This window comes from Triticum urartu, chromosome 2 (assembly GCF_003073215.2).
Source record: "Triticum urartu cultivar G1812 chromosome 2, Tu2.1, whole genome shotgun sequence".
NCBI classification, from domain to species: domain Eukaryota; kingdom Viridiplantae; phylum Streptophyta; class Magnoliopsida; order Poales; family Poaceae; genus Triticum; species Triticum urartu.
In genome coordinates, this window is record NC_053023.1 from 596,815,914 (window position 1) to 596,843,444 (window position 27,531).

General features: G+C 44.6%; 4 protein-coding genes across 4 annotated transcripts; 1 reads left to right on the top strand and 3 right to left on the bottom strand.

The window, feature by feature from the left end:
- Positions 1-51: 51 nt before the first annotated feature.
- On the bottom strand, positions 52-4,269 carry LOC125539056 (syntaxin-81-like). Its single transcript, XM_048702419.1, has 7 exons — positions 3,971-4,269; positions 3,746-3,829; positions 3,516-3,620; positions 2,912-3,061; positions 1,867-2,124; positions 902-1,033; positions 52-287 (listed from the first exon to the last, which is right to left on the bottom strand). The coding sequence occupies exons 1-7, from the start codon at positions 4,046-4,048 to the stop codon at positions 141-143; spliced, it is 954 nt and encodes a 317-aa protein (XP_048558376.1). The 5' UTR covers positions 4,049-4,269; the 3' UTR covers positions 52-140.
- Positions 4,270-4,392: 123 nt separating this feature from the next.
- Positions 4,393-9,193, top strand: LOC125539055 (vicilin-like seed storage protein At2g18540). Its single transcript, XM_048702418.1, has 8 exons — positions 4,393-5,095; positions 6,612-6,657; positions 7,215-7,264; positions 7,369-7,410; positions 7,501-7,617; positions 7,947-8,025; positions 8,731-8,802; positions 8,888-9,193. The coding sequence occupies exons 1-8, from the start codon at positions 4,512-4,514 to the stop codon at positions 8,936-8,938; spliced, it is 1,041 nt and encodes a 346-aa protein (XP_048558375.1). The 5' UTR covers positions 4,393-4,511; the 3' UTR covers positions 8,939-9,193.
- A 602-nt stretch (positions 9,194-9,795) lies between these two features.
- Positions 9,796-10,327, bottom strand: LOC125539058. The gene has a single exon (XM_048702421.1). It carries the CDS (start codon positions 10,149-10,151, stop codon positions 10,023-10,025), a length of 129 nt encoding a protein of 42 aa, XP_048558378.1. The 5' UTR covers positions 10,152-10,327; the 3' UTR covers positions 9,796-10,022.
- A 2,391-nt stretch (positions 10,328-12,718) lies between these two features.
- LOC125539059 (sphingolipid delta(4)-desaturase DES1-like) lies at positions 12,719-15,524 on the bottom strand. Its single transcript, XM_048702422.1, has 2 exons — positions 15,142-15,524; positions 12,719-13,761 (listed from the first exon to the last, which is right to left on the bottom strand). The coding sequence occupies exons 1-2, from the start codon at positions 15,307-15,309 to the stop codon at positions 12,940-12,942; spliced, it is 990 nt and encodes a 329-aa protein (XP_048558379.1). The 5' UTR covers positions 15,310-15,524; the 3' UTR covers positions 12,719-12,939.
- Between the last annotated feature and the right edge of the window lie 12,007 nt (positions 15,525-27,531).

The window sequence follows — 27,531 nt, forward strand, 5'->3', positions numbered from 1 at the left end:
TGCCAACGGCGGCAAAATCTTAGAATCTTAACAGAGTAACACTGACCAATATGCATGACAAGTGATAATCATCCCACAAGAGATGACACATCAATAGCTCAATCCATTTGCGCAATAGTACGGTTACATGAGCTGCTAATTCAGTTTTTGTACCAGTCAAGAAACAGAACAGAGAAAGTAAGAACAAAGAAGAAAAGCAGGAGAAAGGTTCTACTGCTGTTGTTCCGCTGGATCGCCTGGGATAGCTCCTTGTTCCCACGCTCCACGTTGTTCGTTGCTTCCACTGCCTGAGAAAATGCATAGGATGTGCCGTAAGAGGAGAAGCAAAGATCGACTGAAAACTTATCACGAGTCATTCGTAATTTATACAGACGAATCAGATAACTTTGTGTCCTTTTTCTTAAGGCAATGACTTTTTTTGTCCTGTTGAACTTGGCAGGTTATCAAGTAAAGATATTGACGATTTCCTAGATCAGACAAAATAAAAAAGGAAAAATTCTTATTGGATGGATCCTGTTGAAGGTTCAGTTGATAAGAAACAACATATACATAATCATGTACGCTCTGAAAACAAATATAAGACGTTTTAGAGACTTTGGAGGACATAAGCAAATGTTGTGCGCTCAAATGCTATTACTACCATCTCATTGTAGGATTTGAATTTTTATATGCTATTATCTGTTGTCTCTTATTATCCTCCAAGAATATGCTGCGTTTTGAAATTTTGATTCCGCATGAATAACCCTAGTTTGCTATTGAAATTTGAATGGATATATCCTATGCCACCTACAATTGAATTTTTTCAAGAGTTTGAGAACTGATACTTTCACTAGAGATGTCCTAGTCTCTTCTCTTGAATAACAACCAGATGTTGGCTTAAACTGTTGCACAGATATCATACCTGGTCGTATAAATATTGAATCTGCTGAGCTTGCTGTAGAACATGTGTTGACATAAGATGATTAAGTGCTGACATCTCTATCATCTTTGTCTCCGTTTCTTGGACAGTATCAAGAAGATTGGTCAACTCCATCTGAGCCAAGAGTTACAGGAAAGTAAACAAGCTGACTTATAACAAATTGTATCTGAGACAACATTATTTTGTGTCAATTGCCCAGGCAGTACAAAAATACAAATTCCCCAGTACCGTTACCAAAAGCGTGCAATTTGCCAAAAGCACAAAACGCAGTATCATCAGGAGAGAGAAAACACCTGAAAGGTCTAATTTGCCGTTCGGTTCAGGACACTATTTCTCATTTCCTTTGTGTATCCGTTTATTTTATTTGCACTCCATTTAGCCATGTTTTAACCTACACATTTCACCATTTTGTATTCATTTTTGTTAAGAAAAATTCACCAGCTGATATAACCACATATATCACAAGTAATCAAGCGCACATATACCACTACGCGTATCTCCTACGGTCCAACCTACATGAGCAATTTAACAAATTTCAACACACATGTCATTCCTTCTAAGAAAATTCACCAGCTGATATCACTACACATATCACAAATACACACTATTTTAATCAACTGAAATAGCTTGGTTCGGTCAAGCAAGAAACGGAAATGCCATTTTCCTCTCTTCCTAGCTCAAGATATATTATTTTAACAATGGCAGTGTATTCTAGCAGACAAATTTAGTACAACTTTGAAATAGCTTGACTCAGTTTTTTCTAATGGTGATGCTTTTGCAATGCATCTGAGCAATTGACACAAGATAATGGTGTCCCATGGCAAATTTTGCCTAGTACTCACTCCGTCCCAAAATAAGTGTTTCAACTTTAGTACAACTTTGTACTAAAGTTGAGACACTTACTTTGGGACGGAGGGAGTATATATTATATCCCATCCAAATATTACCTGGAGAGCTCGTGTTTCATCGTCCAAGAGTTGTTCTTGAACTCTTAAGGGCGCAGTTGATACCTCCCGATCTTCAACCTTCGAGACATCAGATTTCAATACAAGGTTTGACTTGGATGGTTCAGTAGGTTTTATTTCTGGCTTCTTCTTAATCTTCTTTCTTGGCATCACCCTATTAATAGCTTCTTGAAAGCGCAGGGACCTAAGGCGATCAAATTGTGCAGTTACTGAGTGGAGACGCTCGCTCAAAATCAAAACCTGGTAAAATTATTGAACAAAACACATCTTATTGGAAGTGAGTATAAGAAAATCTATACAGAACAAAGAGGATAGTCCAGAAAATATTACTTAATTGTAATACAAATTTGATATAGAGAAAATGCTATTTAAAAAGAACAGAGTGATGTATTTTCCTACATGAAGCTTTCCTGATGCATATCTGAACTAGGAAGCAGAGTTCGTTAACAATCAAATTCAGCTGCATTGACTGGACAATCTATCAAGTTCTGATGCATTTGTTTTATCCCACCAAATGATATCAACTGAAGGTATGCATATCCTTCTACAGTACTAAACAGGCATAATATACAGGACTCGTTCAGTATAATCCACCGAAATATGTACAAATATCAGCTCAGTAACGCATGTATAATGACTGCCTGGAATTTCTGAAAATACAGAGAAAATTAGCGACTATACTTTACCGAAACAGAGATAAAGGGGAGCAACATCATGCTTCTATATGTTTTTGCGTACAGGAAAAATTGTTAATTCTAGTAAAATTGTCAACATCATGCTTCTATATGTCTTCTACCTTTTGTGATATCATAATCTCTGAAATACTAAACTAATCCAACAGGCAGTGAAATGTCATTTTAAGAGGAACGATCGAATGGACATAACCATGACAGTGAGACTTCGCTACTATATTCTGCCTAGTACCTACGTGGTTGCACACACTAAAAAGCAGTAATATCAGAGCAATGCTGTATTTCACTGTAAATATCTGGCAGTAGCTGAACAGTGGGGAGCATAATAGTCATACCACACCATGCTGGTGAGCTATCAAGTCTAACCGGGAAGTCTCATCTCTTGTGCCAAGCCATGTGTTCGCTCTTCTATTCCTCTCATCTTCAAGGATCCTGTTCTTTAGGATATCTATCTGTTCCTTGCATGCTTTTACAAAAATACCAACCTAAAATATGTTCAATAATCAGCTAAGTAAGAAATGGAGAAAAGAACTTAGCGATTACCTAAATTTACAAGAACACACAGTCCTTACCTGTATGACTATATTGTCAACTCAATAGTCGATACAGTATACAAAGATGCATATACAACCTAACAAACTGCATATATTTACAGTTTTACAACAAAGATAATAAATAATTATGCGCTGCTATGCTCTGTAACAAATTTAATCCTCGATTTCTAAAGTAATCAAGGAAGAGCTGAGAAAAAACTATAACATTGCAAAAGAAGACAAGATGACAAACTGGAACTCAACTAGTAATACATATGTGGCATGTTGCAAGCTATTGTCACAAAGAATCATCTAGCAACTAGCTCAGTTTAGAATAAATACATCAATCCCCAAACAAGGAGAAAAGGTAAATCAACAGACAATGCAGAGTAAGCTTGAAACTTACTTCATGCTCAATGTTGTCCCTCTCTTGCTCCGTGGTGCGATGCATGTCCACATAGTCCCTCCTGTGCTTCACTATAAACTTCTCGAGCTCCCTGATGCTCTCAAGCTACACCGACAGAACCCAGCAATTAGACTGGCAAGCTCCCACAATCTATCAGGACCATAAGCTTGGGCTATTGCCTTCGGTTCCTGTTGCGCTCAAAACAGAATAGCGCAAGAGCAGAGTTCTACCGTCTTGATTGCTGCATTTGTGAACGGCGATTTGGGCGACGGCTTCCGGATGATGAAAGACGACATGAGCGCGGCCAATTGCGACTGCGAAAATGAGAATAAAATCAACACAATGGATCGTAAATGATGAGACTGTTCTTGAGGCAGTAACTGATACACTAGGTTCCAGTGCAGAGGAGAGATGGCGCAGGCGTGCGAGGTGTCATGTTTGGCATACGAGCTCACCTCCGTGTAGCCATGGGAGAGCGCGGCGACGCGAACGGACTCCTTGAAGTCCTCCGTCCTGTCCCGGACCCTCGACATCGCCAAGGCAGCGGCGCCCACGGGGCTCCTCCCACCAGATCCGCGTGCGCTGAAATTCAAGAGCCGGCGAGCCGTGGCAGTCCTGCACCAGCGAGCTGATAAGGTGAGCAAACCTCGTGAGGGATCTGCGCCGCGGATCGGCGACGCTCGAGAGCGGCGGCGGGTCGCCGGCGCGTCGGATCGGGCGGCGAGGTGCGAGGTGGGAGGTTTGGTCGAAGGAGAGGGAGACAGACAGGGGCGCGAGGAGGAGGAGGAAGGAATACGTGTACAGGAGGAGTATGGCCCACCTGTCAGCGTGACACCGGTTCACTGGCGACTGGGCCTGTGGAAACCAACCAGGCTATCTCGTTCTCACACTCGCCACTCCGCGAGCCGCCGATCCGTCTCGCGTTCGCCACCTCGCTCCCGCTCTCGATCGTTCGCTCCGCGACGCGGAAACGGCGAAACCCTAGGGCGGGTAGGCATGGCCAAGGACGAGAACGGCTCGGCCCCGGATGGTGCCGGCAAGGAGGAGGGGGAGATAGCGGCGGCGCGCAGCCGCAGCCGCAGCAAATCCCTAGAAGCCGCGGAGGAGGAGGAGGGGCGTTCGAAGGGGAGGCGACACCGGGGCCACCATGGCAAGTCAAAGAGGCGTGACGAGGAGGAGGGGAGCGAGAGCTCCGACGAGGACTCGGGGGAGCGGCGTAAGCGGCGGAGGAAGGAGAAGGAGCGGCGGCGGAGGAGGAGGAGGAGCCGCAGCGAGAGCTCGGGGTCGGAGTCGGAGTCAGAGTCTGAGTCGTCCTACTCGAGTTCCAGCGCGGAGTCGGAAAGCGAGTCGGAGGAGGAGGAGGAGAGGCGAAGGAGGCGGCGGCGGAGGAGGAAGGAGAAGGAAGAGGAGGAGAGGAGGAGGAGGAGGAAGGAGAAGGAGAAGAGGAAGAGGAAGGAGAAGGAGAGGGAAAAGGATAAGAAGAAGAAGAAGAGGAAGGATGAGAAGAAGGATTTGGGGAAGAAGGCTGCAGTGACCAACTCGTGGGGCAAGTATGGCATCATCCGTGAGGTTGATATGTGGTGAGGATCTTGCTTCTTAGCTCTTCTTTTTTGCTTCTAGATCATCATTTCTTAGTTTTAGGTTTTCACAAGCCAAGATGTAGAATATTATGAAATTCATATCTGTCTGGTAGATTTGCATGAGGCTATGTTAGTTAAGGATGAAGGTGCGTTGTGTTGCGGTGGTGCTATGCTTGGCCGCACTGCCCAGCAAAGATTTTTGCATTATGTCGCAGCCTGCAGCACGCACCTTCTTTGTCGCCTTTGATGAGTGGATTCGTTGAGCCTGCAAACTAGAAACAATTTTGCACAAACCAATGGAAATCCCTGAAACTGCTGATGGTTGTGGACTGATCTTCTCCAGGGCTAGCTAGTATGTTGATCTATCACTGGCCAAAGTGTTATCTATCACCTATTCATCATAGATGAGCACAACTGCACAGTTTGCTACTGCCACTCATACACGCTGATATATTGCATGAATCAACAATTCATCACACCTGGAGTGCAGACTGTATTAATACTGAAAAATATTCACAACCATTATGTTGTAAATAAAACAAAATTTTGTGTCGTTCTCACTAACCAAAAAGTTCATAATAGTAACTGATTCTTGCAGCTATATAGAATCACAATAACAGAGCAAAATGACAGATAAATCACTTGTTTGTTTCTCCACATCCTCTCTAAGCCGTAGCTGGCTTCTCCTTCTCCAAGCTTCCTGGATTTGCGACCAGGTAGCATGCATCAGCCACAAATTGGAAAAAGAATCGAGCAAAAGATGAGCACGGAAGACGGAAACATCCTCTTATTGGAGAGCCCTACCACCTCTATGTGAGTGCCATAAACCTAGCGATGAGGCCGCACAACCATCCATGCCTGATGACGAGCCAGTGTGTTACTCGCGGATAGTGGCGATGGGTGAGTGACCTAAGTCTTTGCCCAAAAGAATAATCCTGGAATTCCATCTGTCTTCTGGATTTGGAGAAGTGCTGATTTTCAAGAACACAGATCTTATGATATGGTGGGAATCTGTTATGATAATCATCTGTGCCTTAAACTTATCCTAATGCCTCAAAGTTGGATATTGATATGTGTGAGCAGCAGTGGCTTCATGGATGGTTGCACCTAGCCACTTAACATAAGCGGCTGTCGCAAATGTCCACTTAGCTGTTCCATGTGGGTTGGGGTAGGGGGTGGGGGGTGGGGGGAGAATGGCCCATGGGCTGTCCGCTGCCACTCGCAACCCTATTGGTAATCGATTTAATTCTGTTTTAAGTATTTATCTTGTCAGTTGTTTAGGTTGTGATAAATATGAAATCTTTGAATTGTCATATGCAAACACCATTGCATGGCCAATGCGAGTCAGAAGTAGAATCATTCTGTAATCATTGATTTGATGACATCAAATTTAAGTGATGAATCCCCGTGACTGAGACCGTGAGTTTAGAATGTAGACAACCAAATTAATACTTTTTTAATGTTTCAACTACTGTACTATATTCTCATGAGTTGAACCATGCAATATGTTCTGTAGGAACAAGCGTCCAGAGTTCACCGCATGGCTATTAGAAGTCAAGCAGGTATATGTATTTCTATAGCTCTTTTGATGCTGTCTTTCATAGAAACATGGATAACTTATGTGCATGCAAAAAAAGGGTCAGTGTAAACAAGGCGTATGCCACTGTTTTACATGGTGCTGGGCCAATTAATTAGCCCCAAAGGAAATATTTATCTAGGAACCAGGACTAGTGTTCTTTCAGTAGACCTTATTTATTGTCTTCAGCAAAAAGTTTCATCGCCGTGAAGTTAGTTGCTCATTGGTCGGTGAGTGTTTGGAGCTTAAGTTAACAAAACACAATATTTGTTCTCCCTCTTTCTTTTGGTATGCCCAATTTAGAGTTTCTTTCAAATTGTGCTGCTCTATTGGATCTTATTTTGGTTATGCCCAATTTCTCTTATTCTAGTTCTGTTTTCACTTATCAGGTCATATAGAGCAGACAAATGTTGTGTTACTTGATTGGTACTGCTCATTAGCTTAGTGTCATGCTCTCAGGCTTTTTACTCTCAGTCCTGTTTAGTGTTTTTCTTGCTTATGATGTCACTGCTAATTTTATAAATTTTGGTAATGCGCCCACAGGTTAATTTGGAGGCACTGGCTAATTGGGAAGAAAAACAAATGTTCAAGGAGTATGTTACTGTGCTGCCATGAAATTACTTGAGTTTCTGGAACTTATAAAATATCACCCTGGAATTACTTAAGAGTTTAACATACATCTTTATGTGCATATCAGATTCATGGAAGACCACAACACAGCTACATTCCCATCAAAAAAGTAATGCACGTTTCTTTTCATAGACTGTTATTATATATATTCATATTTGCTAATGGAATTTATGTTTCTCCTCCTTTGTTCTCTTGTTAGATATTATGACTTAGATGCTTACCATCAACGGATGATGGAGAAAGAAAAAAGGAATGGTTTAAAGAATGCGGGTTCGGTAGCAGTCCGTACAGTATTTAATGATGAGGAAGTACGACGGTATGTGGACATGCACATATTTTGGGTCTGTATACCTGCAATAACAGAGCATGGGACACCATAAATGCTTCAGTGTAAATTACTGAAGTTTACTTTACCTGTAGACCTGTGGTAATAAACTATTAACCGGCCTATGTTCCACTCATTTCGGGCAATCGAATTGTTTTTGTAGCCAATTACTATGTCACAGTAACTCCAAATTGTGAGCCTGTTATGCCATGCAATGTTCCACAGAAATACAATTACGAAATTTTTCTGTATTAATTGGTTTCAGAGTTTATCACCTTTTTTATCATTGGCTTACAGTTTTCTGTAAAAAAATCATGCAGGTTAGAACTGTTGCAAGAACGTGAACGCCGAAAGGAGGAAGAAGTGACAGCTCTAAAACGCTCCATGCAAACTGGAATGGTTAGAATATCACAGTTTTTCTTTTCTGCTCCTATTCCCATCCTTCAGTTTATCCTCTGAACTTGGGAGTTATTTTTAGAATGCTCATTGGCAGTGTCTCTTGTTCTGTCCAATATCTACACTAAAAAGTGTCTCATTGACTGCATAAGTTTGACCGTGCAGGCTGCCCAATTTTGTTGCATCGTTAGCATACAATTTCTTTCATGTATCCTAGACGTGTTAAGTCATCCATGAATGAAACGCAGTTGTAAGTTCTGTCTTGGGCACTAACTCACTCGGTTGCTTGATGCCAAGTGGCACCAATTTATGTTCATATTTCTGTTCTGTTGGGAACATATGTACTATTGTGGGCTTGAACCTATGAGGTTATGACCTCAAGTCCTCAACCACTGCCATGTGCTCGGTCATTATGTTATATAGGTGCATCGTCCTGTTTTTTGGAATCTTCCCTTGTACAATAGCTGGGAATCCCCGAGTGTTGCTTTGTAAGGTTTACCTAATCCAGGTTTTTTGTTAGGTGTGCTATTGAACATATGACTGCAATTGTGCTTACATCCTGCTAGGCTGTGCACTATCTTCTGATGATACGATCAGCAATAGATTATTATGCAGACACCAAACATTAGTATGGGTTTGCATGAAAGTCACTTTTTGTTCAATCAATCAATTAACCTATTATTATTCTTGTTTTGCTCCTCATATCAGGCTCAAGCGATGAAGCAGCAGTCCCTTCTACGTGAGGAAATGATGTTACAGTACAAGTTGGGCAATTTCGAGGTAATGCCCTCATTCCGACCCTTACTAAAATTTCAGTTGGATGGAAAATGCGCACTACTTATGCCAAGCTTTTTTTCTTTACCAGGCCGCAGCTGCAATCCAGAAAAGGTTGGATCCTGATGCTCCCCCTCAATAGGCGTCTTGTGGACAGACATGCCATTTTCTCAGAAGTTATTTCTCATACATCTTCATGTGCAACATACTGTGATGTACCGCAGTTTATTTGCACAAAAAGTATATTGGGCTGGCTTGGAAAATGCTGCTACTGTACCTGTACTGTATAATTTTGAAAATTTTGCTCGTTAGTTTCAACAAGTTGTGCTGTATGCATCAGTTTGGCACATTGAGCTGTAAGATTTTTCGAAGGTTTTCTATTACAGTTCCATAGGCATCTCATTGTCTTTTTTTTTTCTGAATTCATAGGCATCTCATTGTTTGTCGCCTGGTGTGGCAACTCGTGCCCAGTGACTCATGAGTTGGGGCTTTCAATGATGCGCTTTAACCCTTAGGTTATCAGCTTTTAAACTAAACTATATTCATGTACGAGGGTATGCGCGCGACTGTTGGCTTTTAGTGCTGCGGCAGCATAGTTTGGCTTGTTTTAACGTTGTGCTAGGTATGAAGAATATTGCGATGCAAAAAGCAACCACCTTTCTTATGCGTGAATAGATTAAACAGGAAGTGAATTCGAGAAGCAACCACCTTTCATATGCTTGATTAGAGAAGCAACAATGAGTTTCTATCATCAAAGTTTTTAGTCTTGTTTCAGAAATGGTGTAACAGTGAAAGGCGCGAGATGAAATAGGTGGCAGATAGCCATTTTTTCTCTTCTTGAAACCGACTGATAGCCATTTTGATGACCTATGTGACGTTAGGCGGAAAATGACCAAAGCGTCTCAACAACACAAATATAATCTATCAGAAAATCACCATGACTTTGAGGGAAGGAATTAAAACAAGAAGGCGAAATAATAATAATAATAATCAAGGAGATATAAAACAGGGCTAAATATAGATCACACTGACAGACAATTTTTCACATGCATCAAAAGCTGCCTCAAAACAGATCCAACAAACCAAATCACAACCAAACCACAACCGAAAAAAAAGAGAGCACAAGGCCAGACGGCTATCCTATCAGGCAGTACTACATGAAGCAACTAGTGGACTGGAGCGAAGGAACGAAGCACACATCGGGTGAGATGCGATGGATGGATCGATCAGCGCTTGATGGCCTTGACCTTGTTCCACGTCTTCTTGCCGAAGTCGCCGACGACCCTGACGCCCTTGAGCACCGCCACCTTCACCTCCATGGTCCGCTCCTTCACCTGCCGCTGGAACCCTCCCATCCCTTCTCTCTTCTCTTCTCTTCTTGGTCGGAGAGGATTCCTGTGGGCTGTGGCTCGCTGGAGGAGACAAAGAAGAAGACGACGGCGATTGGCGATTTGCCGGGTTGGGTGGCGAAAATGTCGTGCGGATGGTGGTGGGCTAGCACTGGGGAATGGGGATATATATTAGCCGGTGCGCGTTTGCGTGTGGACCTGAGCCGGATGGCGGAGGCTGAGCTGTAAAGCATGAGGTGTGGTGTACCTGCGGGCTGCGGCGGCGGTTGAAGGATGGTTGGATGGATTGCCAGGGAACCAGCTTGAATCACAAGTCATAAACTTAAAACCTAAAAAAAACAATTCACAAACAGGAGCGTGGTATACTAGCAGTTGGGGCGGGGAGAAGATCTGTGGGCCTGGTGCACGGGCACAGCTCACTGGGTCCAGCTGTCAACGGGTGCTGGCGCGCTGCTGTTCCGGTTCTCAAGTCTGTCGTCGCTTTTTTGAAGGAGGGCTGGTCCATGTGCTCCGGAATCCAGCAACGGCGCAACGAACCGGGCGCCAAGCGCGGAGCCAAGGCGACAGGCGTGACATGTGGCCAACGCATCGGCGCAGTTCAGGGGGCCCAGCTGGCAACGACGGCTGTGGTGTGCAATTACTCCGGATTATACGTACGACAGTTCACGTACGAATTCTGTCCGACGGAGCAGATCAAACCGTACGTTAGTTGGACTCGAAGTCCAGCGACGGCTGGGATGTTGCATCGTACCAAATCGGACAAGCCATGGTCGTACGTGTAGTAGTTTCGATTGCTCCGGCCCTCTCCCCGTTCGTCTGGTCTTCTTCTTCCTCCTCCCTTGGTTTCTAAACAAAGGAGGCGGGTCCTGGGATGGGAAACTTTGGCTAGATATTTTGCTCGATGACACGTCGGCGAAGAATCATGCATACCCTGCTCTCGAGGTGGCCTTTGACTTGGATCGCCGTCGCTCATGTAGACCCTCTTCTCTTGGTTACCAGCGTGGAACGCGCGTTTCTTTCGGTAAGCTCTCCACTTGGCATTATCCATCGAGCATATGCACCAGCACATTGGCACGGTCGTGCCACCACACTCGCAGCTGTGAGAGACCATCCTGCAACGGCGCGGGTGACCATGCCATCCGACGAGCGAGCAGCGTCGACGGCGAGGGGAATGTTGGGCGCCGACGGCGCCCCCCGTAATCTGAACTTTACTATAAAAGGAAAAAAAAATGACGAGTGCGGAGTGCTACGCTTGCGCGTTCAGCGCCCACGTTTTTGCTGTGTGGCCAAGGGCATTCGCAACATAAACCCGGCGACCTTGTACTTTGTGGGCGTGAGTGGATCGGATTTTGTTGACAAATAGTAGCGCTTCTTCTTCTTCCGATCAAAGCAAAAGTCTACTCTACTGGCATTAGGGTTTGCTCATTCCAAATTCTCTTTAACATTGTGAGCGAAGCCATTTCTTTGCGCCTTCCCAGCCTATTGTGCACCAAGTGATTCACACGAAGATCGAACATCATCGAAGCCAAGCCATGAGTTGGGGTCAAAAAAATAAAGGCCAAGCCAATATTTTTACCAATCGCCAAACTCTCAACGATAACCAACAATGGAGAAGCAAGTGAGTTGCCATCTCCACCTCCCTCTTCCAAAGCGTACATAGGCCGCAATTTGGCCACCCACGCCTCATAAGACGACGATCAGTCGTTTGGACCCGATTTTGGATGATAAGCCATCCAATGATCTTGCACTTAGGTGGGCCCAAACCTTCCATATTGGTGCCGGGACGTTGACAAATTGTGTCTTGCATGAGGAGGCCGTGGGGTAGCGAGAGGAGCTCGTCAACTTCCATGTGATGGTATCATCTTGGTCCACATGGAGAGTGATATGAGGTGAAAGACCTAAGGTTAAAGAATTCTTGGAGATGTTGCATTGTCATGCCTTTGTTAGTGTCAATACACCCAAGCATCGTTTAAAATTGCCTTGCTTACACAAAAGCCTGGGCATAAAACCAAAGACCTAACCCATATAAACTGAAATATATATAAAAGACCAAAATAAAATCACTCGTCAAAACTAGAAGAATGAATTAAATTCGCCGGATCGTCTTCTTTTCTGGATGACAAAATAACCTCGATAGACCGAATTAGCAAATTATTTGGATGCTCAGCATAATTGGCACAATCCCCTGTCTTCCCTAGATGTTTATGGCACAATTCTTGTTGAATACACCTGCTACGTACACGTCATGTGAATTCTTTTTTTTTAACCTACATGTTACACTTACCTGCTGAAGTCCCTTTGAATACACATGTATTGCAATGGACATGAATCTGAGTTGTAGCATGAAATTTGGTCTGTACGGTCGAGACCAAAGACCATCCCGTGAAGATTGAAGACCAAATAATGGAGAACCGAGAACACCGGACCGAGATCAATATATGATAAGCATGCTTGTGCGTATTCGAGAAAAAGAACACCGGACCGAGCAAAACAAAAAGACCAAACACCTGGGCTTACCACATGGTTCCAAAATATGTTTCTACTCTACAAAATATGTGTACTCTCGAAAAACATACTACAAAATCTGAAAATTTTGCTCCAGCGGAAAATACACAGCAGAGTTCATATGAAGCAACAAGTTGGTACAAGTGCCGGTTCCCTGAACACACAAGCAAAATGCCTTCCGAGTTAACAGTTCAGCAGTTCAGCGAGACAGTGGCCCAGCGCTCAGGAGTAAAACATCATCTAAAACAGCTATCTGTGGCAAAACTTAATCTACAGGCAGAGGCTTCTTCTACAAATCTTTCTTGGGCGCCTTCCTCTTCATCCGGCTGAAAGGGCCGACCGTCTGGTCCATGACGTACATGTATATCACCTGGCTCCAGGACCTGTATGATTTCAGACTGTCATAGTACTCCGGCGCGATCTCCTTCACCTTGTGCAGCTTGGCGCCGGGGATCCTGGGGAAGTCGTGGTGCTCGTTGTGGTACCCCACGTGCCACGTCATCAGGTTCAGCGGCCCGTAGTACGAGTAGGTCTCCTGCTCCGGGCTGAACACGTAGTGCTCCGAGATGAAGTGGCCGGCCATCGGGTGCATGCCACCGCCAAGGAACGTCGACAGGATGAGGTAGGCCAGCGACTTCCAGCCGTAGAGGTACACCATGGCCGCGTCGAGCGCCACCTGGATCATCAGGTTGGTGAACTCCCACAGGCCCGGAGGCTTCGGCTTCAGGAAGAGCGGCCTGAGCGCGTAGAAGAAGAGCTGGAGCACGACCCAGATGGATTTGCTGACGGTGTTCTTTACGACGTGCGCCTCCGTCTGGCTGGGGATGTCCATGTCGATCCCGTCCACGCCTTGGAACCGGTGGTGCTCCAGGTGGTATTTCTGGAATGTCACCGACATTGGGACGCCGATGGGGAGGTTTGCGAAGATGCCTAGCCAGCGGTTCAGGGATGGGGTGGCGAAGGCGAGGTTGTGGCTGAGCTCATGGATCGCGAGGAAGAGGTTGTGATTCAGAAAGGAACCGAAGAAGTAAGCGACCGGCAGTATCTTGGACCAGCCTGCGTCGCGCAGGAGCGTGGCGGTCCATAGCTGGAGTGAAACAACTGCGGCTATCTGCAATCAAAGTTCAGACGGATATGAAAATATATCAGTAATAAATTAGAATTTATGCTGTTTTTTATGGTGTTATTTTCACACACAAAGATGATCGGAGAAGTTTCCACATACAGATTCTCCAATTAATTTAGGGACTAACTCACTAATCATAATATTACGAACATCAACGTCCAACAAAACAAGGTCCCCTATTTTCCTACATGGGTCGTGAGATATAAGTTTTAGCATGAGATTATACGGCTAACTCAAGTTGCCAGCATGACTTGCCAAGGTGCATTGCAAGTGAGAAGTTCAAAGACCAACATAGTAACTGTTGGTCACGCGAACAGAAAAGCACCAACTTTGCACATGAAGCTGAAGTCTCACATTAGCAACGACAGAGGAAGAGCACCTAGTTGGTTCTGACAATTACAAAGGGAAGATGCAGAGGTGCAGTAGTGCAGTCGTACAGAAACACAATAACCATTTCAGGCAAGAAAAGCATGACATAACAGATTCAGGACCATTCTGCAGAACTCTGAGGCCAACAAAGTGCCAGATAATTTAATAATTTCTTGCCAGAATAGTGGTAGCAAATACTACAGACTATTGCAACATTAAACATGATGGCCCCCCTATCTCTAAGTGTTCTTCTTATTGATGATTTATCTCTTTTCCACCATAATACCCAAGTCTGTGGACATCTTAATTCGTTTGCCTGTACAGAAAGTTGCCCGGTTTCAGTCTACCAGAAATTTAATTCGGTCCACACAAACTCCTACTTCCTGGACTTGCAGTCATCAAGAGCGACATCACTAGAGACCTGGATGTGGAGCCCATGATCTAGATGTGGACATGTAACAACCAGGCTTTTGCTCAGGCCAACGAACATTGCATTAGATTGCATCCAAACAAAATGTTAGTCCGCTGTATAGTAGGAGTACTAAAGAAGGGACTAGGAAGATTGCGCGGGACGACATTCCACTTCAGTGAACGCGCACAAGTACACTAGAATACAGAAGATACACGGTACATCCAGTGAAGCTACACCGCATGAATGTGCTACACTATGCATCATCTCATTTATTTCCTAAGATAAAAGGGTAGCCACCCGTTTGGGATGAGTGGCCAGTTAATCAGACAAGAAAATACAGCAGTAGAGTAATTTTTTACTGGCTTTTTTCTGGAAGTTGTTAAAGTAAGCTGCTGCAATGAAACTTAAGGCTAGGAATCTAACTGCTTGGGCATATGGCAGGGAAAAAAGCTGAAGGAATAAAAACGAGACGACCACCACCACCACCACAATGCAAGCAAAACAAATCCACGCTTAAACCAGCAGAGAAGTCGATCTACGGAAGATCTCAATCTAAAAGGAGACTGGGAAATAGATCACGGCACCTTGATGAAGGCGAGAGGGTCCGGGCCGAAGAGCACCTTGATCTGCGGGTACTTGGCCAGGATCTCCCGGCGGCGCGACGCGTGCGGCTCGTCCGTGTACGACCAGAAGAAGTCCGTCGTCATCACGCCTTCCTCCTTCTCGTCGGCGTCCGCGCGTGTCGCGCCCATTGCTTCCTCTCCTCCGAAGGCTCCGGCAATGGCGGCTGCTCCTAGGCGGAAGAGACGGGGACGGGGGAAGGGTGGGCGGGAGCTGCGCGCTGGCCGGCTGCGTTGATTGGAGAAGCCCCGGCTATGGAGTTGGTCGGGGTGCTCGTTATTTGAGGGAGTCCAGTTCAGGTGGGGGTGCGGGCATGGGAGATGGACGTGCGCCCTGGACCAGGATATCTGCACGGAGGTACAGCGTGATGGAGTATTGGAGTTGGAATAGTGCGATTTTTTCACATGGGGACCCCGCATGTCTCTGACGCCATGGGCCCGGTTTTTTTTTTGATAGCTATAATTTTGTCGATAACTCCAAAGTGAGATCTCGAACTCGGAAGAACCGTAACTCTTTTGCGGTTGACACAGGCCCAATTACTACCTGAAATACTAATTAAGAAGCACTCTTTGTAATCACTCCCATCTTATGTGCGCCACTTTGTCGTAACGTAAGAGTTTTTTTTAATCTATTTATTCAAAACGTTTTATCTTTTAAATCGTGCATTCAAATTTCATTTTCAATGTTGAATTCCTTGTGTTGAGATCTTCAAAATTAGACCCATAGATTTTTAACAAACTTTTTTTTCACAAAAGAACCACACCAGGAGCATGTTTTTTCCTTTTCGAAAGCTGTTTCCGAGTGGCACGATCGTGCCTCTCGCCGAAGCAAATTGTGTCTCTCGCGGAAGCAAAATCGTGCCTCTCGCGAAAAGGAAAAAAACATTTTTTTTCCGTTTCTGAGAGGCACGGCCGTGCCTCTCGCGGAATGGAAAAGAAAAAGAAAATGCATTTTTTTCGTGTTCAAGAGGCACGGCCGTGCCTCACACAGAAAAAAAAATCCTTGCCTCTCACGGAAGCAAAATCATGCCTCTCATGAAAGAAATTTTTTTTTTGCTTTTTCCGTTTCCGAGAGGCACGAACATGCCTCTCACTGAAGCAAAAGGAAAAAAAATGTTTTTTTTGTTTTCGGGAGGCACGGCCGCGCCCCTTGCGAAAGCAAAAGAAAAAAACACGTTATTTCACGCAAAATATTTTTTTCGATTTTTATCGAAAAGCTAAGAAAGATAGGTGGGAAATCAAAAAAACCATCTAAAAAACCAAAAACACGCGTGGAAAAATAAAAACAAAATTCAGAGGGAGCGCCCAAAGCGCAACAAGTGGCGCGCTCTCAGTCCATCCCAAATGACTCTTGGGGAGGCTCCCGAAGGAGCGCTGCTCAATTAGTTGCTCTCATTAGTACCTCTTTTTTTTTCAAAAACAAGCCCAATTGCCTACATGGCTTCAATTTTTGGGCTTCACTTTTCCCCTTGAAAACTATCCTTCTAGAACTTTGAGCATATATTCCCCTGAAAAAGGACTTTTAACAGATGATTCTGCAAATGGATTGCATAGCAGATCTAATAGCCTAGGAGCCACATACCTCCTCATTTAGGGTTTCTTTTCCCTCGTTGGCGACAGTGGCGAAGTCAACCTCGAGAATCTGTTGGGTCATTGCTATTTTTTTGATATTTTTTCTTCACAGTGTACAGTAGATGCACAATGTTTTAGGCTATTTTCCTCAAAAGTTGTGGGATCAACGGACCTCATAGCCAACACATAGAAACACCACTGGTTGGCGATTTGCACCGATGGAACGAGATTGGTACACTGATCTTTACCAAATCGCCCCCTCTCACATGCAGGGACGGTGTTTTTTGTGCCAATGTCTGCAGACGACAGTCTGGTGGGCAAACCTGGCGATGCCAGCAAAGACTAGTTCTCCATCGGTGGTAGGGAAGAGGTATGCGATTGATGTGGAGGAGATGCTGAAAAACATAGAACAACTTGATGGTGAACTCAATGATGTGGTGGTCTGATACGTCTCCAACGTATCTATAATTTTTGATTGTTCCATTGCTATTATATTATTTGGATGTTTTGTGTGCATTAATATGTTATTTTATGTTATTTTTGGGACTAACCTATTAACCTAGACCCCAGTGCTAGTTTTTTTTCCTTGTTTTTGAGTTTTACAGAAAAGGAATATCAAACGGAGTCCAAACGGAATAAAAATTTCGCGATGATTTTTCTTGGACCAGAAGACACCCGGAAGACTTGGGGAGGGGTCAGAAGACTCACGAGGAGTCCACAAGCGCTCAGGGCGCGCCCTTGGCTTGTGGACCCCTCGGGAGTCCCCCAACCCTAATCTTTGCCCTGTAAATTCCCAAATATTCCCCCAACATCAGAAGCATCCATGAAAATAGTTTTCAACCACCGCAAGCCTCTGTTCCCGTGAGATCCCATCTTGGGGCCTTTTCCGGCACCCTGCCGGAGGGGGATTCTGTAACACCCACGATGCGGCTATATCTCCCATGTGTCGGGGCACGACTTAGAGGCATAGCCGCATGGTAGGCATGTCACAAGAGGGGTAATCTTTACACATCCCATGTACTAAATAGAAAGGGATAAAGAGTTGGCTTACAATTGCCACTTCACACAAATACAAGTTAAACATACATCATCCAGAGTACAATCAAGGTCCGACTACGGAACCAAAATAAAGGAAGACAACCCCAAATGCTAGATCCCCGATCGTCCCAACTAGGCTCCACTACTGATCAACGGGAAGCGAAACAACACAACGAACAAGATCTTCGTCGAGCTCCCACTTGCGTTCGGTTGTGCCACCTGCACTGGTATCATCGGCACCTGCAACTGTTTGGAAGTATCCGTGAGTCACGAGGACTCAACAATCTCACACCCGCGAGATCAAGACTATTTAAGCTTATAGGTAGGAAAGGGTAGTGAGGTGAAGCTGCGGCAAAGCACTAAGCATATATGGTGGCTAACATACGCAAAAGAGAGCGAGAAGAGAAGCAAAGCATGGCCGAGAAGCTATAAATGATCAAGAAGTGATCCTGAAACTACCTACGTTCAAGCATAACACAAGACCGTGTTCACTTCCTGGACTCCACCGAAAAGAGACCATCACAGCTACACACGCGGTTGATTCATTTTAATTAAGTTAAGTGTCAAGTTCTCTACAACCGGACATTAACAAATTCCCATCTGCCCATAACCGCGGGCACGGCTTTCGAAAGTTCAAAACCCTGCAGGGGTGTCCCAACTTAGCCCATCACAAGCTCTCACGGTCAACGAAGGATATTCCTTCTCCCAGGAAGACCCGATCAGACTCGGAATCCCGGTTACAAGACATTTCGACAATGGTAAAACAAGACCAGCAAAGCCGCCCGATGTGCCGACAAATCCCTATAGGAGTCGCACGTATCTCTTTCTCAGGACACACCGGACATGTCAAGCTACGAGTAAAACCAACCCTCGAGTTGCCCCGAGGTGGCCCCGCAGGCTGCCCATTTCGGACCAACACTCAGAACCCAAGGGAAGGTATATGGTGGTAGGTAGGCAAATGGTAAAACCAAGGTTGGGCCTCGCTGGAGGAGTTATATTCAAAGTGAATTGTCAAGGGGTTCCCATAACACCCAACCACGTAAGGAACGCAAAGTCAAGGAACATAACACCGGTATGGCGGAAACTAGGGCGACAAGAGTGGAAAAAAACACCAGGCATAAGGCCGAGCCTTCCACCCTTTACCAAATATATAGATGCATTTAAGTAAATAAGAGATAATAATGATATCCCAACAATATCCATGTTCCAACATGGAACAAACTCCATCTTCACCTGCAACTATCAACGCTATAAGAGGGGCTGAGCAAAGCGATAACATAGCCAAACAACGGTTTGCTAGGAAAGGTGGGTTAGAGGCTTGACATGGCAATATGGGAGGCATGATATAGCAAGTGGTAGGTATCACGGCATAGCAATAGAGCGAATAACTAGCAAGCAAAGATAGAAGTGATTTCGAGGGTATGGTTATCTTGCCTGCAATGTTCTTAGAGTTGACGAAAGCTTGCTCCTCGTTAGCGTACTCAACAGGTTCCTCGATCACGTACTCGTCTCCCGGCTCTACCAAAAGGCAAGAACACAAGAAAAGGACCAACAATCAATCACGGTGCAATGCACAAGCAACATGATGCAAAACATGGCATGACATGCGAGATGTGATATGCAATGCATATGCGTGCTCCGGAAGGAAAATGGTGAACAAGGCATCAACTTGGCAAACCAAGTGTGCCACTGGAAAGATGAGATGATTTCGGTCGAAATCGATATAAAGATCACCGGAAACGGAGGCACGATTTGCAAATGGCAAGCAAAACAAGAATGGCACAATTCTGCGATTAACAGCACGATGCCATCTAGAATGCAACAAGAAACTAAGCTACTGCACCCCAACATAGCAACAAAGTACATGGAAGTGATCTACTCAAGATGCTTGACAAAACATGAACACTGAGCTACGGCTAAATCACACAAGAGCAGGTTCAAACAAGCATGGAAAAAGTGCAAAAGATATCAGCTTCACAGACTTAGTGAAAATACTAACATACCAGAAATAACATCAGGAGGCCATGTTTAGAGCAATCAAACAACATGCTAAAGGAACTTATCATAGCAGAAAAAGGCATGTCATGAATATACTAAATGCATAGAACAAAAGACCCTTACTGATCATGAGCCAACAAGGCACAGAAGATATGATGGCACCATGTAAACATAGCAAGTTTTATTAACAGTTTCAGACTTAGCAGAAAATAGAGCATGGCATAAACAGAAAAATGAAGGCATCTTTGCGAGCTCAAATCACTCATCACAAAGTCTTGCGTGACAAGATAAGCATACTACCAGCAAGAATACATGTTCATGAAGCTAAACATGGCAAGAGCAAGTTCATAGCATGCATGGATCACTAGAAACAACCATGGCAAAATTGATCAACATGTAAACAATCTGCCAGGAACATTTTATAGCAAAAGTAGAGCAAGATTAAGACATACTAGGGCACTCCATAATTGCAAACAGGGCCATGGATGGGTATAGCATAACCATATTTCCAAAACATCCTTACTGAAGCAACTGAAAACAAGCATGGATATCACTGTAGCATCATGTTTACATGGCATAAAAATAACAGCAGAACAAGGACTTAGCAAAATCCGAAGTCCCTGAAATCAGCAATATCACGAAGGCTACTTTGCATGCTTGTTCTAGTCACCACATTGATCACAAAAATACATGGCAAGCACCCTTGTAAATATGACATGACATAGTTCAAAACACATGTAGAGCTCATGCCCATATGAAGCACACATCAAATGTGGCAAAAATGACAAATCACCCTAAACTGATAAGTAGCAGCAGTAAACATTTTATAGCACTCTTGCATCGATGATTTGGGCATCAAGATGGACTCAAACAAGCATGGCACAATGTAATGAAATGAATAGAATATCTCAATGAACATTTTGATATATCATGCGCATGAAACGGAGCTACGGTCATGAAGTTATGATGCAATGAACAGGGGCATACAATATGAGGGGAAAATGACTTAGAGAAAAATCAACCTCCGGAAAAAGTCGATGCGGGATCGGGCGGAGCGGGACGGCGCGGTGCAGGACGGATCCGACTGTTTGGTTTGTCGCATTGGTGGATCTGATCCACCCTGCTGTGGATCCGGCTCCGGCAACCTCGGCTCCGACGAGGCGCGGAGGAGGTGGCCGGCGGAGAGCGGCGCGGCGAGGAGGAGACGGCGGCGGCGAAGGAGCGCTGTGGTGCGGGTGGCGGCCGGGCGGAGCTGTGGTGGAGGCGGCGGCCGGAGCAAGCGGAGGTTGGGCGACGCGGCTCGCAGATCCGGCGAGGTCGCGGGAGGCGGCGGTGGCCGACGACGGAGGAGCGGCAGCACGCAGGCGGGCGAAGCGGCGACCGGGCGGCGGTGACGCGGGGCTCCGTCGGGCCCGGTTCGGACCGGCACGGGTCGAATCTGGGCATGGCGGGCCCGCGCGGTGGTGGGCATTGACCGACGGCGGGGTCGGTGACGTGGCACCCGTGGAGTGGAGGAGGGAGGCGGCGGAGGTGATGTGGCGCGACCCCATTGGTCAGGCGACGTGTCCGGCGGACATGTCCAGTGCGGGTGGACATGTCCGGTGGCGCGAGGAGGAAGAAGACTAGGGTTAGACCGCGAATTTGGACGGGGTGCACTTATTTATAGGTTGGAGGAGGTAGGAGTGTCCAAATGAGGTGTAGTTTTCGACCATGCGATTGTGATCCGACGACGGAGGACATGGGAGTGGTTTGGAAGGGTTATTGGGACGTTTTGGAGGGGTGTTGGGCCGCAACACACACGAGGCCTTTACGGTTCCCCGGTTAACCGTTGGAGTATCAAACGGACTCCAAATGGGACGAAATTTGACAGGCGGTCTATCGGTGGTGTACCAAGGCCACTTGGCAAATCTCGGTCCATTCTGAGAGCGTTTAACACCCGCTCACGAAAAGAGGCAAAAGGGGACGCCTGTGCACGTAGGAGTGTCGGATTGCAAAACGGACAACGGGGAAAATGCTCGGATGCATGAGACGAACACGAATGCAAAAGCTGTGCACATGATGACATGATATGAAATGCATGACATGAACAAAATGCAAAACGAAGACAAAACTCAACCACAAAAGAAATATCGTATCGCATCTTCAGAAAAGGCAAGAGTAGGAGTACAAATATGGAAAGTTGTTTCCGGGGCGTTACAGATTCGATCACGAAGGGCCTTTACATCAACCTTGCTGCCGTTCCGATGAAGCGTGAGTAGTTTACCACAGACCTACGGGTCCATAGCTAGTAGCTAGATGACTTCTTTTCTCTCTATGATCTTCAATACAATGTTCTCCTCGATGTTCTTGGAGTTCTATCCGATGTAATATTCTTTTGCAGTGTGTTTGTCGAGATCGGGTGAATTGTGGATTTATGACCAGTTTATCTATGAATATTATTTGAGTCTTCTCTGAACTCTTTTATGCATGATTAAGATATATTTGTATTTCTCTTTGAACTATCGGTTTGGTTTGGCCAACTAGATTGATTTTTCTTGCAATGGGAGAGGTGCTTTGTTTTGGGATCAATCTTGCGGTGTCCTCACCCAGTGACAGAAGGGGTAGCGAGGCACATATTGTATTGTTGCCATCAAGGATAAAAAGATGGGGTTTATATCATATTTCTTGAGTTGATCCCTCTACATCATATCATCTTACTTAAAGCGTTACTCCGTTCTTATGAACTTAATACTCTAGATGCATTCTGGATAGCGGTCGATGTGTGGAGTAATAGTAGTAGATGCAGAATCATTTTGGTCTACTTGTCACGGACGTGATGCCTATATTCATGATCATTGCCTTAGATATCGGCATAACTATGCACTTTTCTACCAATTGCTCGACAGTAATTTGTTTACCCACCGTATGTTTTCTTTCAAGAGAGAAGCCTCTAGTGAAACCTATGGCTCCGGGTGTATTTTCCATCATTTATTTTCAGATCTATAAAGCAAAAAATCCAAAAATACTTTGATGTAATTTATTTATATTTACTTTAGTTTGCTCTTTTATTTATCTTTTATACCTATCTCTATTAGATCTCACTCTTGTTCATGACCGTGAAGGGATTGACAACCCCTTGTTCGCGTTGTGTGCATGTGTTTGTTAGTTTGTGCAGGTGCATAGATTGGAGACTTGCTTGTGACTCCTACTGGATTGATACCTTGGTTCTTAACTGAGAGAAATACGGTCGGAAAGACTTGCTTGTGACTCCTACTTTGTTGCATCACCCTTTCCTCTTCAAGGAAAAAAATCAACGCAAGCTCAAGAAGTAACATGGTCGGAAAGGAGGAGGCAAAGGAATTTAAGGCCAAGGCTACATGTATGGTAATCACGAGGGTCAACAAGAACATAGGTTCCAGTTTGTCGATGTTTCTGATACAATGAAGTTTGTGTGGGGTTTGGCCCAGACGCCAAAGTTTTGTGAGGCGGGACAAAACTTGTTCATTTCTAGATGTTTGTTTAAGCGACTAGAGGAAGGTCATACACATGGGACCTTGGATCTTTTGGTATTCGATATGACCATTGAGGACTGCGATGGAATTAAAGGCTGATCCCGAGACGATCATGCTGGATGGACAATATGTGTTGGGCATATTCATAAGGTACCTAATCTCTGTCGCCATGATTTGGTGGTTGATTAGCTGGCGTGCATGATTGGGAAGGTAATAGAGGTACAACTCCGTCAACACTATACTATGGGGAGATTATGTGAGGGTTTGTCCTCGTGTTCTAACTACGAAGTTGTTGACCAATTCACGTGTGTTGTCAATTGAAGGAGTGGGTAGGCACATGTTGCTTGTGAAGTATGAGAAAATCCCATTCTATTGACAAGTGTGCAATTTGATGGGCACAACCACGAGGAATGCGGTGATGAGGTGTGGAAGGAGGAAGACAAAAAGTGGCAAAGATGGATGGTAGCACAAATTAGACCCATGACCTATGAGGCACCGACAGATGGCAGGGCTGCATCACACAAAGGACGTGTGCGAGGCCGAGGCGGAACCGCAAGGGGAGGCAAGCTCCATGGAAAATATCTTCAAAGGATTCCTTTCCTGAAAATAATGATAGAGATTGAAAGTGCAACTAATCCCTCGGGTGGTTTTGGTAATTCATAATGACATATATCCCATTGAACTAATGTCCATTCAAGTTAAAGATTTCAGGATGTTAAATGATTCACATGGCAAGGACTAGTGATTGTGGACCCCTCAAAATGCTAAGGACATGGATTGGCAAAAGCTCAAGACTCTACATTTTTGGTTAAGTGATCCAAGATCACATTGAGTCCATAGGAAATCCAATACTATTAAAAGGGGATGAGGTGTTGCTTAATGATCTTTTTGCTCAAGTGCTTAGTGATATTGCTCCAAAACCCTCAACCACTTTCTCCATCCAAATATGTCCAAACCCTACATTCCAACTCGGTTGCACTGAAATTTCCTATCTGGAGCCATCGAGTTCATCTGGACTTAGCCACTACCAAATCCTAAAAATCAGATCCACTGATATGGATCTCGGTCCCACCGAGATGGCCTTGCCAACGCTCTATTACTAGTTGCAATTATTTCGGTCCCACCGAGTTTTGCAATTGGTACCACCGAGATGGCTTGCCAACTTCCGTTGCCTTATTGCTTCACTTCGGTCCTACCGAGTTGATTCATTCGGTGCCACCAAGACGAGGTTTGCCCTAGCCATTGCACATTGGTCCCTCCGAGCTGTTCCAGTTGGTCGCACCGAGATTCCTAACGTTCATATTTTTACACAGGTCGGTGCCACCGAGATTTCTGATCGGTGCCACCGAGATTCCTGATCGGTGCCACCGAGTTGGGTCAAAAGTGTGTGATGGTTGGATTTCGTGTGGAGGCTATATATACCCCTCTACCACCTCTTACTTAGTAAGAGAGCCATCAGAACGTGCATACACTTCCACCATTCATTTTATGAGAGAGAAGCACCTACTCATGTGTTGAGATCAAGATATTCCATTCCTACCATTTGAACCTTGATTTCTAGCCTTCCTCAAGTTTCTTTCCACTCAAATCCTTCTTCCACGATAGCCAAATATGTGAGAGAGAGTTGAGTGTTGGGGAGACTATCATTTGAAGCACAAGAGCAAGGAGTTCAACATCAACACACTGTCTATTACCTTTTGGAGAGTGGCGTCTCCTAGATTGGTTAGGTGTCGCTTGGGAGCCTCCGACATGATGTGGAGTTGAACCAAGAAGTTTGTAAGGGTAAGGAGATTGCCTACTTCGTGAAGATCTACTCGAGTGAGGCAAGTCCTTCGTGGACGATGGCCATGGTGGGATAGACAAGGTTGCTTCTTCGTGGCCCCTTCGTGGGTGGAGCCCTCCTTGGACTCGCGCAATCATTACCCTTCATGGGTTGAAGTCTCCATCAACGTAGATTTACGAAAGCACCACCTATCGAAACCATGCCAAAAATTATCGTGTCCACATTGCGTCCACCTTCCCCAAACCCTCCCCTTTACTTACATGTGCAATGCCTTACTTTCCGCTGCTACACTCTTAGACTTGCATGTGTAGGGTGTTTCTTGACTTGTCATAATTGCTAAAATCTGCCTACAACTAAAATTGGGAAAAGGTTAGGTTTTATCTCGTTAAGTAGTCTAATCACCCCCTCTAGACACACTTTTGATCCTACAAGTGCTATCAGAGCTTTGGTCTCCATAGGCCTTGATTTCCATTGCTTTGGTGACCATAGCCTTGGTTTCACAACCTAGGAGAGTATGGAGTCTAGTGAGGGTAACTATCACCGTAGAGGTCCATATTTTGATGGTATAAATTTTGCTAGTTGGAAGCATAAGTTGAAAATACATATTCTTGGTCATAACCCCGCTGTTTGGGTTGTTGTTTGCATTGGCTTGCAAGGTGAATTCTTTGAGGATGGTAGAGAACTGGATTGTGAAGCGACCGCGGAAGAATTGAAGATGTTGCAATACAATGCTCAAGCTTGTGATATTCTCTTCAATGGATTGTGCCCCGAGGAATTCAAGAAAATCAGCCGCCTTGAGAATGCAAAGGAAATTTGGGATACTTTGGTTGATATGCACGAAGGTACCAACTCCTTCAAGGAATCCAAGTTGTATGTTCTTCAAAGTCAACTTGACAAGTTCAAGATGAAGGATGGTGAAGGAGTCGCTGAAATGTACTCTAGGCTTGCTCTCTTCACAAATGAGATTGTTGGCTTAGGAAGTGAAGAAATGACCGACAAGTTCATCATCAAGAAGATCCTTAGAGCCTTGGATGGAAAATATGATAAAGTGTGCACATTTATCCAAATGATGCCCAATTACAAAGATCTCAAGCCTGCGGAAGTCATTGATAGAATGCTTTCTCATGAGATGTCAGTCAAGGATAAGGAAGAGCTCCACAACAAGTCAAGTGGTGCATTCAAAGCTTCAAGTGATGCTCCTACAATATCAAGTGACAAGCTAGTCTCCAATGAGGAATTGAGTCTAATGGTGAAAAACTTCAACAAATTTTACAAGAGTAGAAGCAAAGATAGAAGCTCCAAGTCAAGGTCCTACAATGAGAAAAGATCTTCTAGTAGTGATCGTAATTGCTACAATTGTGGAAGATCCGGATACTACTCCAATGAGTGTACGGCTCCCTACAAGAAAAGAGAAGACTCACCAAAAAGGAGAAGTAGAATAGATTAATCACCTCATACAAAGAGAAGTAGTATAGATGATCGTTATGAACGAAGACCCTCTTGAAGAAGCAAGGATTCGAAAAGGAAGTGCAAGTTATCAAAGAGCTACACAAGATGAAGACATCAAGATCATGTTGGTGAATGGGTTCCGGCTCTGACTCTAACACTCACTCCGAGAGAAGCTATCATTCCGACTCCGACTATACTCAAGATGAAGGTGTTGCCGGTCTTGCACTACTATCATCCAACTCCCACAACATATTTGATTCACCAAATGAAGGAATTGGAAGATGCTTCATGGCTAAAGGCCCCATGGTATCACATCCCAAGTATCTTGATTTCAATTGTGATGAAGATGATTTTCTAGGTGATGATGATTTGGTTGTTGATAAAACTAGTGATGTGAGCTATAATGAACTTGCTAGTAATCATAATAGTCAAGATGAAACGAATGAAAATGCTTAAGGAGATTGAGCGCTTAACTAAATAACTAAACACTCTTAAGTTAGCCCATGAAACAACTCGAGAGGATCATAGAGAGCTCCTAAGAACTCATGAGAAGCTACGCTTCGAGAAACTAAATTTAGAGCAAGAGCTTGAGTTTCTAAAAGAAATCAATGACAATTTTCAAAAGAAGAGTTCTTATTACATTGCCAAACATCTCCTATTGTCTACTTACATGCCACAAGTTAAACCTAGTAACAAGAGCAAGAAAGATTCTTCTTCTAGAAACAATAACCATGTTAAATCCAATATTGTTGCTTCTAGTAATTCTCTTGATTCCACCAATGATTCTCTTAGACAAGTTATACTTGAGCAAGAAAATGGCTTATTGAAGGGAATTATAGATAAAGGTGCTTACAAGAGTCTTGCCGGGAGTAAGCAACTCAAAGAATCAAGGTGTTGGTTTTGAACGAAAGTTCAATGCCAATGGAGTTGAATGGGAAGAAGATTAATACCCCAAGACGAAGTTTGTTCCTCAACAAGAGAAGTATGACCCCACTTATTTTGAGGGAACACAAGATCAAGATG

What these genes read in the sequence shown, in the direction of transcription:
- LOC125539056 (XM_048702419.1), bottom strand. Translation starts at nt 4,048, where the DNA reads ATGTCGAGGGTCCGGGACAGGACGGAGGACTTCAAGGAGTCCGTTCGC. An exon ending in GGGACAACATTGAGCATGAA is followed by an intron (nt 3,062 to 3,515) that starts GTAAGTTTCAAG and finishes AACATATTTTAG; the next exon opens with GTTGGTATTTTTGTAAAAGC. An exon ending in ATGAAACACGAGCTCTCCAG is followed by an intron (nt 1,034 to 1,866) that starts GTAATATTTGGA and finishes CTCTTGGCTCAG; the next exon opens with ATGGAGTTGACCAATCTTCT.
- LOC125539055 (XM_048702418.1), top strand. Translation starts at nt 4,512, where the DNA reads ATGGCCAAGGACGAGAACGGCTCGGCCCCGGATGGTGCCGGCAAGGAG. An exon ending in ATCCGTGAGGTTGATATGTG is followed by an intron (nt 5,096 to 6,611) that starts GTGAGGATCTTG and finishes TATGTTCTGTAG; the next exon opens with GAACAAGCGTCCAGAGTTCA. An exon ending in GGCTATTAGAAGTCAAGCAG is followed by an intron (nt 6,658 to 7,214) that starts GTATATGTATTT and finishes ATGCGCCCACAG; the next exon opens with GTTAATTTGGAGGCACTGGC.
- LOC125539058 (XM_048702421.1), bottom strand. Translation starts at nt 10,151, where the DNA reads ATGGGAGGGTTCCAGCGGCAGGTGAAGGAGCGGACCATGGAGGTGAAG.
- LOC125539059 (XM_048702422.1), bottom strand. Translation starts at nt 15,309, where the DNA reads ATGGGCGCGACACGCGCGGACGCCGACGAGAAGGAGGAAGGCGTGATG. An exon ending in ACCCTCTCGCCTTCATCAAG is followed by an intron (nt 13,762 to 15,141) that starts GTGCCGTGATCT and finishes CTTTGATTGCAG; the next exon opens with ATAGCCGCAGTTGTTTCACT.